The following is a 15,353-nucleotide window of genomic DNA, read 5'->3' as shown; positions in this document are numbered from 1 at the left end:
ATCATCTGTACAGAGAACATCACAGCAGCAGTGATCATAGTAAGGTTTTTTTTATTCATACATGATTATGTGCTGTTGTATTTGCATGTTGATTTCAAATGATCTTGTGCATTTTCATCTACAGCTTTTGAGAAAACAAACCAAACGTCAAAAACTTGACTAGATAAAACAACTAGCCACAATGAAAAGTATGAAAAATGTCTCGATAATAAATTTGTATTAATGTACCATAAAAGATAACATGATATATTGTAAAGGTTTGTGCGCGTGCGCTTTGGCACAGCGGTAGTTTGTGCGCATCTCATCAGACTGCAGATCTCTCGTCCCGCCCCTGCAGCACGTGATCAGAAGTTGGACGCAGTTTTAATGTGAAAATCAAACTCACACTTCACAGCACTGATGCTGTCTACGCTCGGCTTACTCGCGACTTGAGGATGGTCGTTTGCGAGGGGAAAAGTCTCTGACCTCGGGATACCGTGTCCGGCACAAGCTCCCATCTGTGTTGCGTGAACCTCCTGGGACTCTTTGCTGATCTTTTTAAAGTCGGGAAAAGTAAATCTCCTCAACAGCTTACTACTGAATGAAGTTACAGTGCTGGCGGTCTGAGTGAAATCTGCAGGCTGAAGGGTTCGAGCAGTTGCTGGGCTTTTCAACAGCGTTTTGCTTCTGCACAAAGACATCAGGCGCTCTGTGGCCGGTGGAGCGAGAGTGCTGGTCGGTAAACTGCATCTCTTCTGATAGTAATTCTCATCAAACCGTCTGACGGGCAAATCAAAAGGCAATTTCTTAGCTTTCCAAATATTATCTTGTTCCTCTCGGCCACTTATAGGAGTCAACAAAATGCCAAGGGGACCTGATGGGGACACACCACTTCTCAAGGAAGTTTTGAAGGGTCTGGGTGAGTAAAACACGGAGTTACTGTGTACTGGGCCTCTGGACAACAGCGGCAAGGGATCGATGGTGGACGTTTGTTCTCTTTGTTTGGGGTTTGGAAAGAACCTCGGAGTAGGTTTTGGGGTCACGACGCTTTGCGACGATAATGACGGTAATAAAACATCACTCTCCTTTTCATATTCCTCAATGGAGTCCATCGACTGGATTCGGTTTCGTAAAACGAGGGATCTTTTACGACCTAAACCGACGGGTAGTCGCGATTCGTCTTCAGCTGAAGTTTCTCCTCGTGCAGTCGGCTGGATCTCTCTGTGGTGACCCTTTAAAGACTCAAAGAACTTCTCTTTATCGTCATGGATGTTCACAGTGGAAAGTTTTTCACCCACGCCGTCATCACAAACCTTTCTGAAGTTACTCCCAAGAGCTCTTAAACATTCTGTGTGTCCAAGATACCTGGCCACTTCGACCGCGGAATTTCCTACTTTGTTTTGCCGGTCTACTTGGAGACCCAAACGTTTAAAGGCTCTTGCCAAAAACTCCACGATCGCAGAATGTCCGGCCGCGGCGGCGAACATGAGGGCCGTATTTCCCCAGCGGTCTGCCACCTCTGGATCGGCATTGTTTTTCACCAGGATCTTCACCGCGTCCAGGTGTCCCATCTCACAGGCGTAACTCAGCGGCGTACGACCGCTCTCATCCGGGCAGTTCACGCTTGCGCCCCTCTGCAACAGAAGATCCATGAACTTGCTCCTCGCCTGCTGATCCTGAAGAAACACAGCAGATATAAGAGGCGTCTGCGTCCCTTCCGTCTTCGAGTCAATAATTTTTCCATCTAAAGCATCTAAAATAAACCTAGTGAGGTGGATCTTATCTTCGGAAATGGCATCTAGAAGGAATCTGGTGTTGGTTTTGGAGCCGGTCGTGTCCGAGGGTTTCATCGTGCCGATGCGGTTTAAGAAGAAGCTCTCACCAAAACGGATCTCTTTGGGTTTTATATGCCGTGAAGCTTTGAAGTTGCCACGACAACACGAATATCATTATCAGACTGTGTTGTGGGATAAGTGGATGGGCATTAATGATCTGATTATAATAAGGGTTTCAGAGAGCGCGTGGATTCAATGATGTGTGAATACATTTGAGAATTACTGCATGTGATTATTGACTGGAAAACTGCTGTTCCTTTGTGTACCATCATTGGAAAAACAGGAAGCTTTAAGCAATTCAACACTGCGCTGGCACACACACAACGCATATTTATGTCTCCATCACAATAAACACTGCATAGCATTTTCCATAGAAGAGCTATAAGAGATGATTTGTGATCTGTGCTTTGCCAGACACACTTATTCAACATCACTTTCAAAGACACAGAATGGTTCATCATTTAACACCTGGGATAGTTTATTGGTACACTTACTATAAAACAGTATTAAAGTAGCTGAATAACAACTTGTTTTCTTTTGAGTATTCTGATTGCTAGAAGTTTGACAAATACAATAGAAATACAAAAGCATTGACAGCGGTCCACAGAGACGAACCAACAGAATCGGATGACAGAGCAACAGAAAACATTCAGCTAGTGCAAAAAAGCTTCTAAGAAACCAAATGTAGACTAAAACTACTTACTAGATTTAATAATATATATATTTATATATGTTTCTTTATATAAATAACCCCTTATTTTGGCATTTATCAGCATGTAAAATCATTTAAACGTCTTACCTGACATAGAGTGGCACATTTGTAAGCGATGGTATATACGTTTTAAAGCACTAGATATGTGGGTCACTTCTAAACATGGACATAAAGAAAATCAACAGATAAACGCAAAACAACCAATAAAAGCAGGTTTACATTCATCCCAAAACCTTCAGGATAACCTCATACAAGCCCAATATACAACAAACTCTTTCTAAAACAAATATTTACTCTTATATGCAACTCCTTCAAATGAAATCAAGTTCAGTGTCAATGCATAAATGGTTTGTGTTGTTCAGCGAATGCGATGACAACGTTCTCTCGTGTACAGTATTAGACCTGAGCTTAAACTGGCCGTTCAGTCTTCAAACAGGTCCAATAGACAACATTCTCAAAACCTGAAATTAACTGAAGCCTGCAGTCGCTGACGGCAAACTTAAAAACCTTTAAAAGCAAACCAAACGTGAATAAAACTGCCTGTGCATCCTGGGCTTATCTTAAAAACATAAATGGACTGATGATGATGATGATAAAACAGCAGTAAAAGAGGATTCATCTGTAATCTGGTTTCTGTACAGTGTGGGGCGTTCTACATTCTTACTGTACAGAGAGAGAGAGAGAAAGACGCTACTGTAGTGCTCTGCTACATATCTTATCACATATAAAGTACTCTGAAGTCAACTCGGGAGTAGCATTTCATTCACTGTGCTGACACGAAACAAACTAAAACTTCTTTTAATCGGGTTGGTCCATTTGCTGCTACTGTTACAAGCTCAGTCAGGAGAACCGATGATGATGATGATGGGTTCCAAAAACACGCATGTGAACTTCCATCCCACCGGGGACGTCTTCACGGGAGAACGGGGCCGCGTGATGCGGCAGTCAAACCCGGAGAAAGCACTTTATAGCTGAGTGGGTGGAGCTACGGTCCGACCTGGAACGTGAGGATTGGCCGGACAGAGCTGCAGTAGCGTGGAGGGGTGTAGTTAGAGCTGAGGTAGGGTGAAAGGGGCGGGGTCACAGGACTGCAGAGGTGGTGAAAGGGACACACAAAAGCAGATTTCGGGCGTAACAGCAGACCGGGGACGAGATCCGTGAGGAGATCTCAGTTGACGTTGGGAGGGTTTACACCACCGTGGCTGGTCTGCGGTCCATCTCCTCCTCCAGCTTCAGCATCTTCTGCATGTCTCTGGCCTGAAGACAAACATAATGAACATCTCTCATGAGATGAGCTCCACATTCATTTACATTCCATCAGTATCAAGACATTCTTGTCGTTATTCCTATATTTAATTATGTGACATTCAGTGTATTTAATGTAACATCCCAGTACATAATTCGTTTTTAAATGACATATTTATGTTCCCACAATCAAATTCCCAAAGAGCATCCAGGAGCCGACAGTGTACAGCAGACCTGAAATCTCTATATGAGAATTGTGGGTAATCATTGTGTAATGCTAAGCTAGTATTCGTAGCACTACAGTATCATGTTCTCAGATTCATTTCTTTTAAAATTAAAGTACTGAATGCATCCTACAATCCCAGAATGCATCACAAGAAAAGATGTCAATATCACTGCAGGTTTTGGACGCAGCAGTCACGTCAGCTTCAAGCAGCAGAGTAAAGTTAGTAAAGTGAGAGCAAAGCATTGTGGGCCTTAAGTAAGTTTAACAAAAGACTTGATATGGATTAATATGAACCCTACCTTCAGTCTGACTGTTGGCATGATGCGATTTCAAAAGCTGTTCAAAGAAAAGGCAAATCATATTTAAATGAAAATATGAGCGACGGAGGACAAAAGAAAACAAGAAAGAAAGCAATGAAGTGATGAGGAACGAGTGCAGCTGACATCAGACTTGAACTTTAACCTGCTCATTGAATTTCTCCAGTTTCTCCAGCTGATCTCTCTGAGTCTTCTGTTGTTGCTCTAATTCTTTCGCCTGTTTCATGGCCAACTGCCAAAAACCACACAGAAAACAAACTCAAATAAATCCACTTTATAATGCATCAACTAACAATGAGAAATGTATCTTTCTTTTGTATGTAAGACAAATTGATTGTTCATGTGAACACATTTTATAATGCATTAGTAAAGGTTGAAATGAACATTACGTGGACAAATTTCACACCAGTATTGAGAAAAGGTTTTTCTTACATTGGTTTTAGTTCCCCCCACCCTGAAGTAAAAAGTCATGAATAGACCTCTAAAAAAGCAAGATACATAAAACACTTTCAAATAATATTTCATAAACAACAAACCCTTTTTCTCTCTTCCAGAAACTTTTTGGTATTACTGCTGTTTAACTCTCGAACCCTCCTGCAAGAGAGGAGAGATGAGGTTTAATCTTTGTTGAATGATGATGATGATGATGATGCTGTGATGTTTCTTTACCTCTCGCGCTCCGCCTTGTTTTTGATGCTCTTGTCCTGACTGATGGCTTTGCTGTTCTCCATGGACGTCTTGGCCTGGTTTGCCTTCATCTCTTTGCTTTGCCTGTTGTTCGGTCACAATAGAGATATTTTAAAAACACTATCCAGAGAATCATTTTAGCTCTTTTAGAGAAACACAGAAGATGCGTAAGGGTTTGCTGATGCGTTTTATTGGTTCATCATCAAGGGTCAAGACGCCCTTTCACATGGAGATCCCAATACAAAACAAGTGCTGAATGGGGGAGGGGGGGATTATCTACATAATTAATAAAAGACCCTTGAATAAAAAAAACACACAAAGATGAGAGGCATCTCTCTAAAGATCCACGACTCATACAACATTCATGTGTGTGTGTTTATAATGGCCTGCTCGTGTATCTGCAATGCTAATGAGAAGCAGTTCTGTCGGCGGTTATTAAACTAAAGATGAACAGAATACATTAATACCAATAATCAACATTGACTGCGGTAAATGTGCTTCACGTGTGTAAGCATTAGCAGGAGTTGTGTCTCATGGAGGTTTCTGAGTATTTGAAACAATATTGATCAGTCCAGAAGAGCTGTATTGTTATGGATAGTGTTTGGACCGATGAAAGCATCACTTCACCTTTCATGAATGAGTTTTAGTTGCTGCGTTTGTTGCTCATGAACGCCGACCAGCAGCTTCTTCAAGAGCTCACACTGCTGCGTCACATGACCGTCTTTCATTTCCTGTTCCTCTGTACTGTGAGCGTTGATCATCTCTGACCACTCTTTAGTGTGCTGGGCCACAATCACTTTCACCTGCAGACGAGTAAACCAACTTAAATATATCTGTCAAGCATTAAACTATCAAATAAATGCTTTTTAACCATCAGGGCTTTTCAAATGTCTTTAATATTAAGCCAATGAAGTAAATGCATATTTATATAGAAACTTCCATAACTTTTATTCACTTGCATGTTTTCCTGTTCTCTTTTTGTTTGGAAATCATCTCTTTTGACACTTATGAGATAGATTTTCATTCAAACCTTTTCTTTATGGTCTGTAGTAAGCGTCTCCACCTTTACTGCCGTCTCCTTCTTTAACTCTGAGCAGTTGTTTTCTCTAAAATAAAGAAAACAAACTTTATAATACTATAGATGTATAACACATGTCGTCGATCCAAAGCCTCGCTGGAGGGCAATAGATCGCTACAGTATCTGCTGTGGTCCACAGGTTGAGAAGTGAGGGATTTCTTTACTTTAACCTAAATACTGAATAGTTGTTGTGTAGGAAAGATAATCCTGGGTTCTGATTCTACAAGATCTTCAGAGAAGAAAAACCCAAAAAAGAGGAATTTATGAATTGTGTGATATAAACGTATGTGCCTCTAGTGAGTATTTACATTGGGGTTAGGCACAATTTCCATCTTGTTATGGGTTCATTTTGAGGAGTTATTCTATTATTAACATAACGTAAATGAATGAATGAATGAGTATTTCTGAACTCCAGTGTGTGTGACAATCCTATTATCACCATCATATATTTTCCCATTTTAAATAGAATTTTTCTATAAAATAACCATTATTCGTTCAACAGATGAACTGTGCCAATGTCAAAAGTTAGTTTTTTCTTTTTCTTCACGTTTAATAACTTGTGTTTTGTTAGGTTTGACAGTAGGGAACATTAACGCTGTTGCCTAATAATCCCATATTAAAATGTAGTCATTTTACAAAACAAAGACATTGTTTGTTGGGTCAAAGTAAACAGACGTGATGAAGAGATGTACCCTCTCTTTTTGATGGCTTTCTCCAGAAGTTTCTCCAGGGTAAATTTCTCTTTATCATGCTGTGCCACCAGTTTATCCACTTGAGTACAGTGAGATTTCTGCATGGCGTTGTGTTCCTGCAAGCAGAAAATGAACTTCATCAAGCAAGATAACAGAAGAAGAAATGGAGCTCTAGACAAGACATTCACCTTAGTGTGACGTTTCTTTAATGTGTTCAGCTCCTTCTGTTGCTTCTTCATGAGTTTAATGAAGCTCTACAGACAGACAGAGAGAGAGAGAGAGCAGGAGATTGATTCATATTTATAATCCGAGTCCACTGATGTGGAAATGTTGAGAGAAGAGTTTTACCTTCATCTGCTTCAAATCTTCAATGTTCACATGATTATCAACCGCAGAATGATCTGGAAACAGAACAAACAATCTTTGCTTGACTCTGAGTTTGTGTTGTACGTATGCACAAAACATAGAGAAGAAGAATGTAGGACAGGACTTATTCATCTTTCACTGGATGATACTGATGACATCAGCAGCACTGCAAGGTTATTTTAAAGTAATAATATGAGCTGATGAGGTCTCACCGCGTTTGGTCTCTGTGATGTTGTTCTGAGCGGCGTTCATCTCTGAGCTCGTCTGAGGTGTGACGTTGGTTTTGACCTTCTTATTGGACTTGATGCTTTCGTTGGGAACATCTGCTATATCGCTCTAAACCAAAAACCACAAGCGATGCACATCAATACAAACACTGAACCCACAGAAGCACCAAAGATTTTTGGAAAGTTATCAAACTACAAACGAACCGTTTCAATGCCAAGAGCTCGCATCTGATCGGCTCGCTTCTCAGCAATGGTGAGGAACTTCTTTGGATCGGAAAGGGCGTCAACGATAGCTGAAATATCAGATTCAGATCTGATCGTGACACAATCACCCCTTCAATTCAGTTTTCCAGAAACTCAAATCTACTGAATATCACTTTAATTTTCCCAGGACAACAAGAAAATCTCGTTAATAACTCATTACTGCCAATAGCATTCAATCTGTAAACACAGAGTTTAAATCAATAACAGGACATCTTTGACGTCAGCAGCAGTGTACTCCTACGTCAATGCTTAGACACTTTAAATCTGTTGGTGGTTATATGAAGAAACATCATGACTGAAGCTGTGATGTAAACTCACCACCGAAGCCGTCGGGTACGTAAGTCTTCAATACGATGTTGCAGAAAACAGTGGGAAGAGAAAGTGGCTTATTTCCTTCATTTCTCAGAGAAATGTGTCGATATCCCGCCTGAAGACCATCCAGCGGCAGAATCCTTTGACCGATCAGCTTATTATTGTCATCGTATACGGCGATCCTCAACACGGCCAGGTCAGGTAAGATCACCTGTTCACAAAGACTTTCAGCTTTAATATCAGAGTATAAACTGTAGAGCTGGACATCAGGATTTCTTTTGTACACACAGAACATCAGCAGGAAGAACACCTTTCTCAACACTTCTGAAGTTTAATCATTGGAAATCTGAAATCTGTCAATCACAATTAATCATAAACAATCACTGTGTGTGTGTGTGTTTGTGTGTGTGTGTGTATCTGTTACTGTGTGTGTGTATCTGATAGTGTGTGTATGTGTGTGTGTGTTTGGCAGCACTGCAGTGTGGGTGATTTATGGTCCGTGTCACAGATCAGAGCCTCCAACATTCTGCTGTTTCAGCACAAGCACAAGTACTGCTCTCTCTCTCTCTCTCTCTTTCCTCCGTCTCTTTCTCCTCCCTTCTCTCTTTATCTCTCTCTACTCTGTCTCTCTCTCTCTCTTTCTCTTCCCACCTTCTCTCTATCCTTCTTTCTTCATAATGTTGGATTAAAGGCTGATGAAACCTTCATTCTGAAAGGGATGTTAAAGCTTTATTATCCGCAGTATCTGCAGCCCACTAGATGCAATTCAGAGTGGTCCAATAACAGCTGTTCCTGAAACGCTTCGATGGACAAAAACACGAGGAGCTGGATGAGGTCATCAAACACGCATCACGTCCTGCAGCTGCTGCAGCTCTTTCATAGCCATCAGACTCTTGAGATGCGGTGAATATCCTGCTGATGTCAGCATCTAAAGACAACCTGATCGTGCTCGATAAGACCTCAAGGGTTTGATGTCAGTTTTTATTTTATGTCGTAATCATAACTAGAGACGTGCACTAAACTAATGAAGCTCATGGGTGTCAGACAGGAGAACAGTAAGGCTTCATCTGTGCAACTGACCTATCAGAGTTCAGTATCGCATCTGTGTGTCTTGACAAAATATTTTTGGTGCCACTGAAAGGTTTCGTGAATTTGCAGATTAGGGTTTTCACGAAGGAAACATCTGACCTTTCTAAAGACGAAGGGCTCTTCGTTGTAATAGGGATTCAGGCCGTTGTTCATCACCATACGCGTCTTGAACTCTTTTCTGATGGTGTCTGTGGGCAAGCCGTACATGTCCACTTCCACGTACGTGCCGATCTTTTTATCCGATAAGAACTGGCCTGAGAACACCTGACAAACAACGGATGTTAAACAGTTCGATCGGTCACTGATTCCAGAAGAGAACATATTAAATATGATAAATGTGTGGTCATCGCTGTAGTCAACACAAACCTCCCCTCCTCCTCTATCCTACAGTGGATGAGAACACATAGATAAACAGTATATGTGCGTTAATCACCTGTACGCTACAGGTCGCTGCTATGACCCCATCCACTGGCGTTTCAGAGAAAGGGTCAAACATTCGGTCGGCACGCCGCATAAAATCCGGTTTCAATAGAAACCTGCAAGAGGAGAATCAAAAAAACACACAGTACACTATATGAAGGATCTATATCACTCAAGGTGTATGTCCATAACATTCATTAAACTAGATTATAAAGTATATAAAGGGATTCTGTACCCTACACTCAGAAATATATTCTAGTCATTAAGAAATTGTATTCCCACAAAAATGGCTCATATAAATACATAAGTAGTGTCTGCTGTCAGCCATTTTGCTTACAATATCCCCTCACGTTATTTTAAATAAATCTCTTTGCCCATTAACTTTGTCCTGCAGGCAGACTTTGTTGATTAACCGAGTAGATTCATGATTTAAACTCTTTCCATTACAAACACGTGCATGTCTTCAGAACATAAAGTGAATGCGATATTGACGCGGGTGGGAGAGTAAACCCAAAGCCACTTTTTCCCTCCGGCAAAATTGCAGATATTTAGCGTGTGCTCATCTGCGCTAATGTGGATAAAGCACGAGCTGCAGCTATATAATGAGCACACACTCACTCACCCGCACGAACCGTTGTACTCAAACTTCCCTTGATTCAGCTGCATGCCCAGATCTGAAACAGTGTAAAACAGAGTAAATATCTCCCACACTAAAGTCTGTCTGTGTGGTTTTTATATTCAAGTGACAATCAAACAATAACACGTGAGTGCGCTCTTCTGTGTGCTAAACATCTGCTGTAGCATGTGTTCATGTTTTTCTCTGACTGTACAGTATTAAGGCTGTGGCTCTTAGGGCCCGTGGGGGGTGGTGATTGTAGGGGCCGTGGGTCTCAGGGCCCAGTGAGGGGAGTTGAGTGGGTGATTGTAGGGGCAGTGGCTCTCAGGGCCCATGGGGGGGTTAGGAGGGTGATTGTAGGGTCCGTGGCTCTCAGGGCCCATGGGGGGGTTAGGGGGGGTGATTGTAGAAGCAGTGGCTCTCAGGGCCCGGTGGAGGGGTTGAGGGGGGGTGATTGTAGGGGCCGTGGCTCTCAGGGCCCATGGGGGGGTTAGGGGGGTGATTGTAGGGTCCGTGGCTCTCAGGGCCCGGTGGAGGGGTTGAGGGGGGGTGATTGTAGGGGCCATGGCTCTTAGGGCCCGGGGCCCAGGCTGTACCTGGAGTCTGATAGTTCAGAGAAACCATCTGGCAGCCGGCATTCCAGAAGATCTGAGGCATGTAATTGCTGGAGTCCACACGGCCTCCTTTGGGGTAAATCCGGCTCATCTGTCGCTTGTTGTAGCTGCACGTCTGGGGTTGAGGATATAAACGGACAACGCAGTGGCTATTTTTAATTTACAACAGCAGGAGGTTTGTTCGTAGATGAGCCAAAAGAGAAAAATATTTAAAATGTTCATTCGTACAGAGTGACACAATATGTATAAAACCACATCAGGGACCCACAGTAAATTCGGTTGTACCTTAACTTTTAAAAATATGAGAGAACATGGATAAACTGCCACCGAAGCGTTAATAAATCAAAATATTTAAACTATTTAGATTCACAAGAGACCAAACAAAGCTGCCGAGCATCACGTGTTGCTCATGGTGTGCCTGCCCTTGTCTTTCAGCTATATCATTTAACTCTTTCCATGCCAGCTTTTTCTTTAAAAAGTTGCCAGCCAGCGCCAGCATTTTTCATGATTTTCACACAAGTTTAATGCCTTCCAAAAAATGTTATTCTTTAAATATATAAACAAACAATATATCAAATGAAAGAACAGACCCTCTGCTTTCAAAAAAAAAAAAACGTTTCATCCTACCTTCATTAGTTCTCTTTTTATTACCTCTCAAATATGGGTAGGTTTCTTCAAAAACACCCGACTTTGAGCAAAAAGCTGAGATAATTCCATTTTTTGTGAAGGACTTTTAATAGAGATCAGATGCAGAGCAATCCTTAAAACGTACACAGAGTTTTTTCTCTTTCACGTGAGCCTCTACTTCCGGGTTGTATACGTTGCGGCAGGCAAGGGAGTTTTGATTGGCGGGGAAAGAGTTAATTGTCGCATGAATGAAAGTAGTTCAATATAAAAGCATTTTGATTTTAGCATTTAACAAAGTTCAGAAGAATGGAGTGAAGAACATGTCATTTCAACATTAAATAACGTGAAGGTAATTTTATATCTGTGTGAAAGGATACTTCACAAACTCAATGGCGTTTGTCTTCAGATAGCCTAACCCAACAGACTCATTGAACGAGGACATATTGTGATGAATGTTTCTCTCTAAACACAAAAGACATTTTTATCTTCATAATCAATCATGATGCCAAACATCAAGCATGTACCTTTCTGCTATATAAACAGGTTAAATATATATAACATATACATATCTACAAACATACATACAGACAAACCTCACATGTACATTTACCTTTGAATTTATCACTTTACGTTAAGCTCATTTCTATCCTACAGACAGAAGCTTTAAACTAGTTCTGCGTGAAACATTGATTAATTGAATGACCATCACAAGAGAACAAATAAATAATGTAACAAATGCAGTCTGTATGCTGCAGATGATTCGTGAAATTATTTACAACTATCACAGCATCACAGTTCTTTAGCATTTTACACTGGCATCCAATCAGAACCTCAAATATAATGTTTGTAACCCTAACCCATCTGATTTAAACTGACCCTCTGCCACCTCAAATCCCTGGAACTTCACAGGCTGGGCATAGTTCACCATGGCAGACAGGTGCGGATGGATGTTGGTCGTAGCTCCTTCATACTTGTAGGAGGCGATCAGCTGCTGTTCTGCATCTGTGTCTTCTGCTGATTCTCCACCCTGAAGAACAAACACTTTACATTCATCCATATAGCACATTTATAAACAATAGGAATTGACCAAAATGCTTAAGTTTGGCCAGATCTGATGTAGGTTGGAATGCTATTCTATTACTTGAGACTGATGACCATATAAGCGCAATCACCCACTGTTTTTAAGTCTAGTTCTAGGAATATATAATAAAAATATAATAAGAGTCCTTAGGTACACAGTCGCATGCAAAAGTTTGGGTACCCCTCACAATTTCCATGATTTTCATGAATACATTTTTGGGTGTTTGGATCAGCAATTTTTTTTAATCTATCAAATAACTGAAGGACACCGTAATATTTCAGTAGTGAAATGAGGTTCATTGGATTAACAGAAAATGTGCAATATGCATCAAACAAAATGAGACAAGTGCATAATTTGGGCACCATTGTCATTTTGTTGATTTGAATCTGCAGTGGTCCCCAATGATCCTGACTAATCTTCATTGACCTCACTGATCTCCAGTGATCCCCACTGACCTGACTGATAACCAGTGGTCCTCATTGACCCTGACTGTTCTCAATCCACTGAAGAACCTAAACATCAAGTTACTTAGACAGAACAAGCATCAAACCTTCTTTTTGTTATCAAGATCAGACACTTCAGAAACATCAGTTGCGTCTGTAACTTCTGAAATCTCTGTCATATCATCTTCTTGAATCTAGAAAACAGAAATGATGTCAAGAGCAGAAACTAAAATGCATCCAACATCCAACAGCTTCTTGTGACCCACCTTCTTCTTGAGACTGTCGTGTGTGTTCTGCTCACTAGGATCTACTGAGATCAACAGATTGTTACTAGTCTTCAACTCGGAGTCCACCACTGCAGACAGACAGACAGACAGACAGACAGACAGACAGACTCATCTTCTGCTCTTGAGATAAGAAGTGATGATAAATAAAACCAGAAACTATAGCCGATGCATTATATGATGAATAAAAACATTTTACTTTTACCATCAATATCAACCATCAAAGTTTAATAGCTATTGTCAGTTGTATAGCCCCCTAAAAACATGAGAGCAATTCAGCAGTAGAAACCCCTATTGTGACCAAAAGTGCAGCAATGTGGAGACTGCAGTGTGTGTGTGTGTGTGTGTGTGTGTGTGTGTGTGTGTGTGTGTGTGTGTGTGTGTGTGTGTGCGCGCGTGTGCATGTATGTGATCACCGCTTTCTAGGTCTTCGTCATTGTCATCTTCTCCAGCCTGTATGCTCATCTCTCCAGCTTCCATGTGCTTCTTAAATGATTCCAGCTGCTCTGTAAATAAACAAACCATTTATTACATTCATATCAAAGTCAAGTCAGCTCATGAGATTCTCATTATAATTTTAAATGTTACTTTAAGTTTGAAGGATAATACACAGCTTAAATAAACAGTTCCACACACTTTGCTCCACTTCGGGTTTTAAGCGCTTGTTTTTGATGAGGATTTTGTGCTTGAGGTCGTTCGGGGACGGTAAAGGCTGTCCAGCTTCTAGCTGAAAATACACAAGATTCAAATAAACACAGATTCACTGCTCCATAAAGTCAAACCACACAGATACACAGAATCAGAATGGTGTGCTCTCAGTAGACTACATTGGCACTTTGGGTCACATTTTCCGTGGAAGCTAAAGCAGGTCTCGGCTGGATTTGTGTGCGAGGGAATAGAAGATCACGTACTGGGAAACCCTCCAGTGGTTGTCTGAGTAACAGGTCTCCAAAGATTTCTTCACAATATTTCGCCATCTTATACTGCTGCGTTTTACTGAAACACAAACACAAAATTCATCAAGACGACATAGAAAATCCATCATATCACCACTGAAAGTAGATGCTTTTAAATGAGACCGTGTTTTACCTGCAGTGGTTTTCAAAGGAGAGAATTACAGGATATTGAGATGTTACAAATGCTGTTTCTTTTATGGCTTGAATTACATCCTGGTAAACAAACAAAAAAATCCAATTGAATGTCAGAGATTTTAATGAAAGAGTTTAGAAGTAGACGGTTTGACCAGCGACTGAAGTGGAAAAAAGTGCCGGTTTCCTGACATTTTATCTTAACCCTCATATTGTCCCTAGGTTTAGGTGTTAGGTAGGGGAGGGTTTGGGTTTAGGGGTCGGGTTTAGGTTTTTTTGTGTTTTCTATAGGAGGTGGTAAAATCTGACAAGGTAGCAGAACTCAACAGAACACCGCTATTCTCTCATGCTCCACACTAAGATGAAAGGTTTTTGTATTTTTAGCCCTTTTTATATTTTAAAATATATTTATATTACTTCTGGCTCATTACTGCCACCTGCTGAACTCGTTTTCTGTAGTAAATAAATTGCAAAGCATTAAAAGATTTATTTAGCCCTCTATATTTTTCAATCAAAGTAAATATATTCAAGTTGTACTGGAGGTAACACTTTGTTTATGTTACGAACCTGTAAACATAACCGTTTTAAAAAAGGTCAAAGATAAATATAATTTAAACTTCAAAAATAAATTCAGTTGAGCTTTATTGTCTACAAAATGTACTTAGCATATATTTCAAATATATTTTGGGCCAGGGAACTTTTTTGCCGTATTGGGACAACCACTATATAATAAAATAAGTTGAAGTCACTCTTGTAAATTAGGTTTGCCTGATGCTGTGGATTATTGGTATTAATGTTGTAAATAATGTTTAGTTTCTTAAACAGATTGATCGTTTCACTTCATAAGACATTAATATATCGTCAGGATCAGCGAGGATTAATATGTCTGCTCTTGTTAGTCTCAGGAGTACTGGTGGCACCTGAGGACTTTCATTGTATGACCATCACTGTCCGCTAGAATCATTCTCTACTGTTTTATTAAAGAAACTATTTCATCTACATCTATGAAGATCATATGCCCGAGTACATTTACAACAAATACCAACCTTCAATATTACACTACAGCTATAAGAATATTGATGGAAATTAAGAGCAAAATAATGACATTATTTCATATTTTTTCTTATTGTACTTGATGGACACAAACCAAA

The 15,353-nt window shown here is 40.5% G+C and overlaps 2 protein-coding genes across 8 annotated transcripts in view; both read right to left on the bottom strand.

Annotated features, from left to right (window-relative positions):
* Positions 1–54: 54 nt before the first annotated feature.
* LOC135761091 (uncharacterized) lies at positions 55–2,125 on the bottom strand. The gene has a single exon (XM_065275176.1). The coding sequence runs from the start codon at positions 1,827–1,829 to the stop codon at positions 345–347; it is 1,485 nt and encodes a 494-aa protein (XP_065131248.1). The 5' UTR covers positions 1,830–2,125; the 3' UTR covers positions 55–344.
* A 142-nt stretch (positions 2,126–2,267) lies between these two features.
* The window catches only part of LOC135761089 (1-phosphatidylinositol 4,5-bisphosphate phosphodiesterase beta-4-like), a 38,165-nt gene continuing 25,079 nt past the window's right edge, over positions 2,268–15,353 (bottom strand). For 4 of the 7 annotated variants that reach the window (XM_073811359.1, XM_073811357.1, XM_073811358.1 and 1 more), the window contains 25 exons: positions 14,204–14,283; positions 13,942–14,110; positions 13,751–13,841; positions 13,531–13,620; positions 13,097–13,185; positions 12,938–13,024; positions 12,183–12,333; positions 11,684–11,768; positions 10,662–10,786; positions 10,072–10,123; positions 9,463–9,565; positions 9,129–9,293; positions 7,947–8,151; positions 7,569–7,657; positions 7,350–7,473; positions 7,120–7,172; positions 6,960–7,025; positions 6,772–6,887; positions 6,032–6,107; positions 5,629–5,804; positions 4,984–5,085; positions 4,851–4,908; positions 4,460–4,546; positions 4,297–4,333; positions 2,268–3,783 (listed from right to left, as the gene is read on the bottom strand). In XM_073811359.1, coding sequence (XP_073667460.1) covers positions 3,695–3,783; positions 4,297–4,333; positions 4,460–4,546; positions 4,851–4,908; positions 4,984–5,085; positions 5,629–5,804; positions 6,032–6,107; positions 6,772–6,887; positions 6,960–7,025; positions 7,120–7,172; positions 7,350–7,473; positions 7,569–7,657; positions 7,947–8,151; positions 9,129–9,293; positions 9,463–9,565; positions 10,072–10,123; positions 10,662–10,786; positions 11,684–11,768; positions 12,183–12,333; positions 12,938–13,024; positions 13,097–13,185; positions 13,531–13,620; positions 13,751–13,841; positions 13,942–14,110; positions 14,204–14,283 — 2,565 coding nt within the window. In that variant the 3' untranslated portion in view covers positions 2,268–3,694. The remainder of the gene's footprint in view (positions 3,784–4,296; positions 4,334–4,459; positions 4,547–4,850; positions 4,909–4,983; positions 5,086–5,628; positions 5,805–6,031; positions 6,108–6,771; positions 6,888–6,959; positions 7,026–7,119; positions 7,173–7,349; positions 7,474–7,568; positions 7,658–7,946; positions 8,152–9,128; positions 9,294–9,462; positions 9,566–10,071; positions 10,124–10,661; positions 10,787–11,683; positions 11,769–12,182; positions 12,334–12,937; positions 13,025–13,096; positions 13,186–13,530; positions 13,621–13,750; positions 13,842–13,941; positions 14,111–14,203; positions 14,284–15,353) is intronic. The other 3 variants (XM_073811361.1, XM_073811360.1, XM_073811362.1) reach the window with 3 other exon arrangements.

The sequence above is a fragment of the Paramisgurnus dabryanus genome, chromosome 12 (assembly GCF_030506205.2).
Source record: "Paramisgurnus dabryanus chromosome 12, PD_genome_1.1, whole genome shotgun sequence".
Lineage (NCBI taxonomy): Eukaryota > Metazoa > Chordata > Actinopteri > Cypriniformes > Cobitidae > Paramisgurnus > Paramisgurnus dabryanus.
This window is presented reverse-complemented; position numbering and strand designations above follow the sequence as displayed.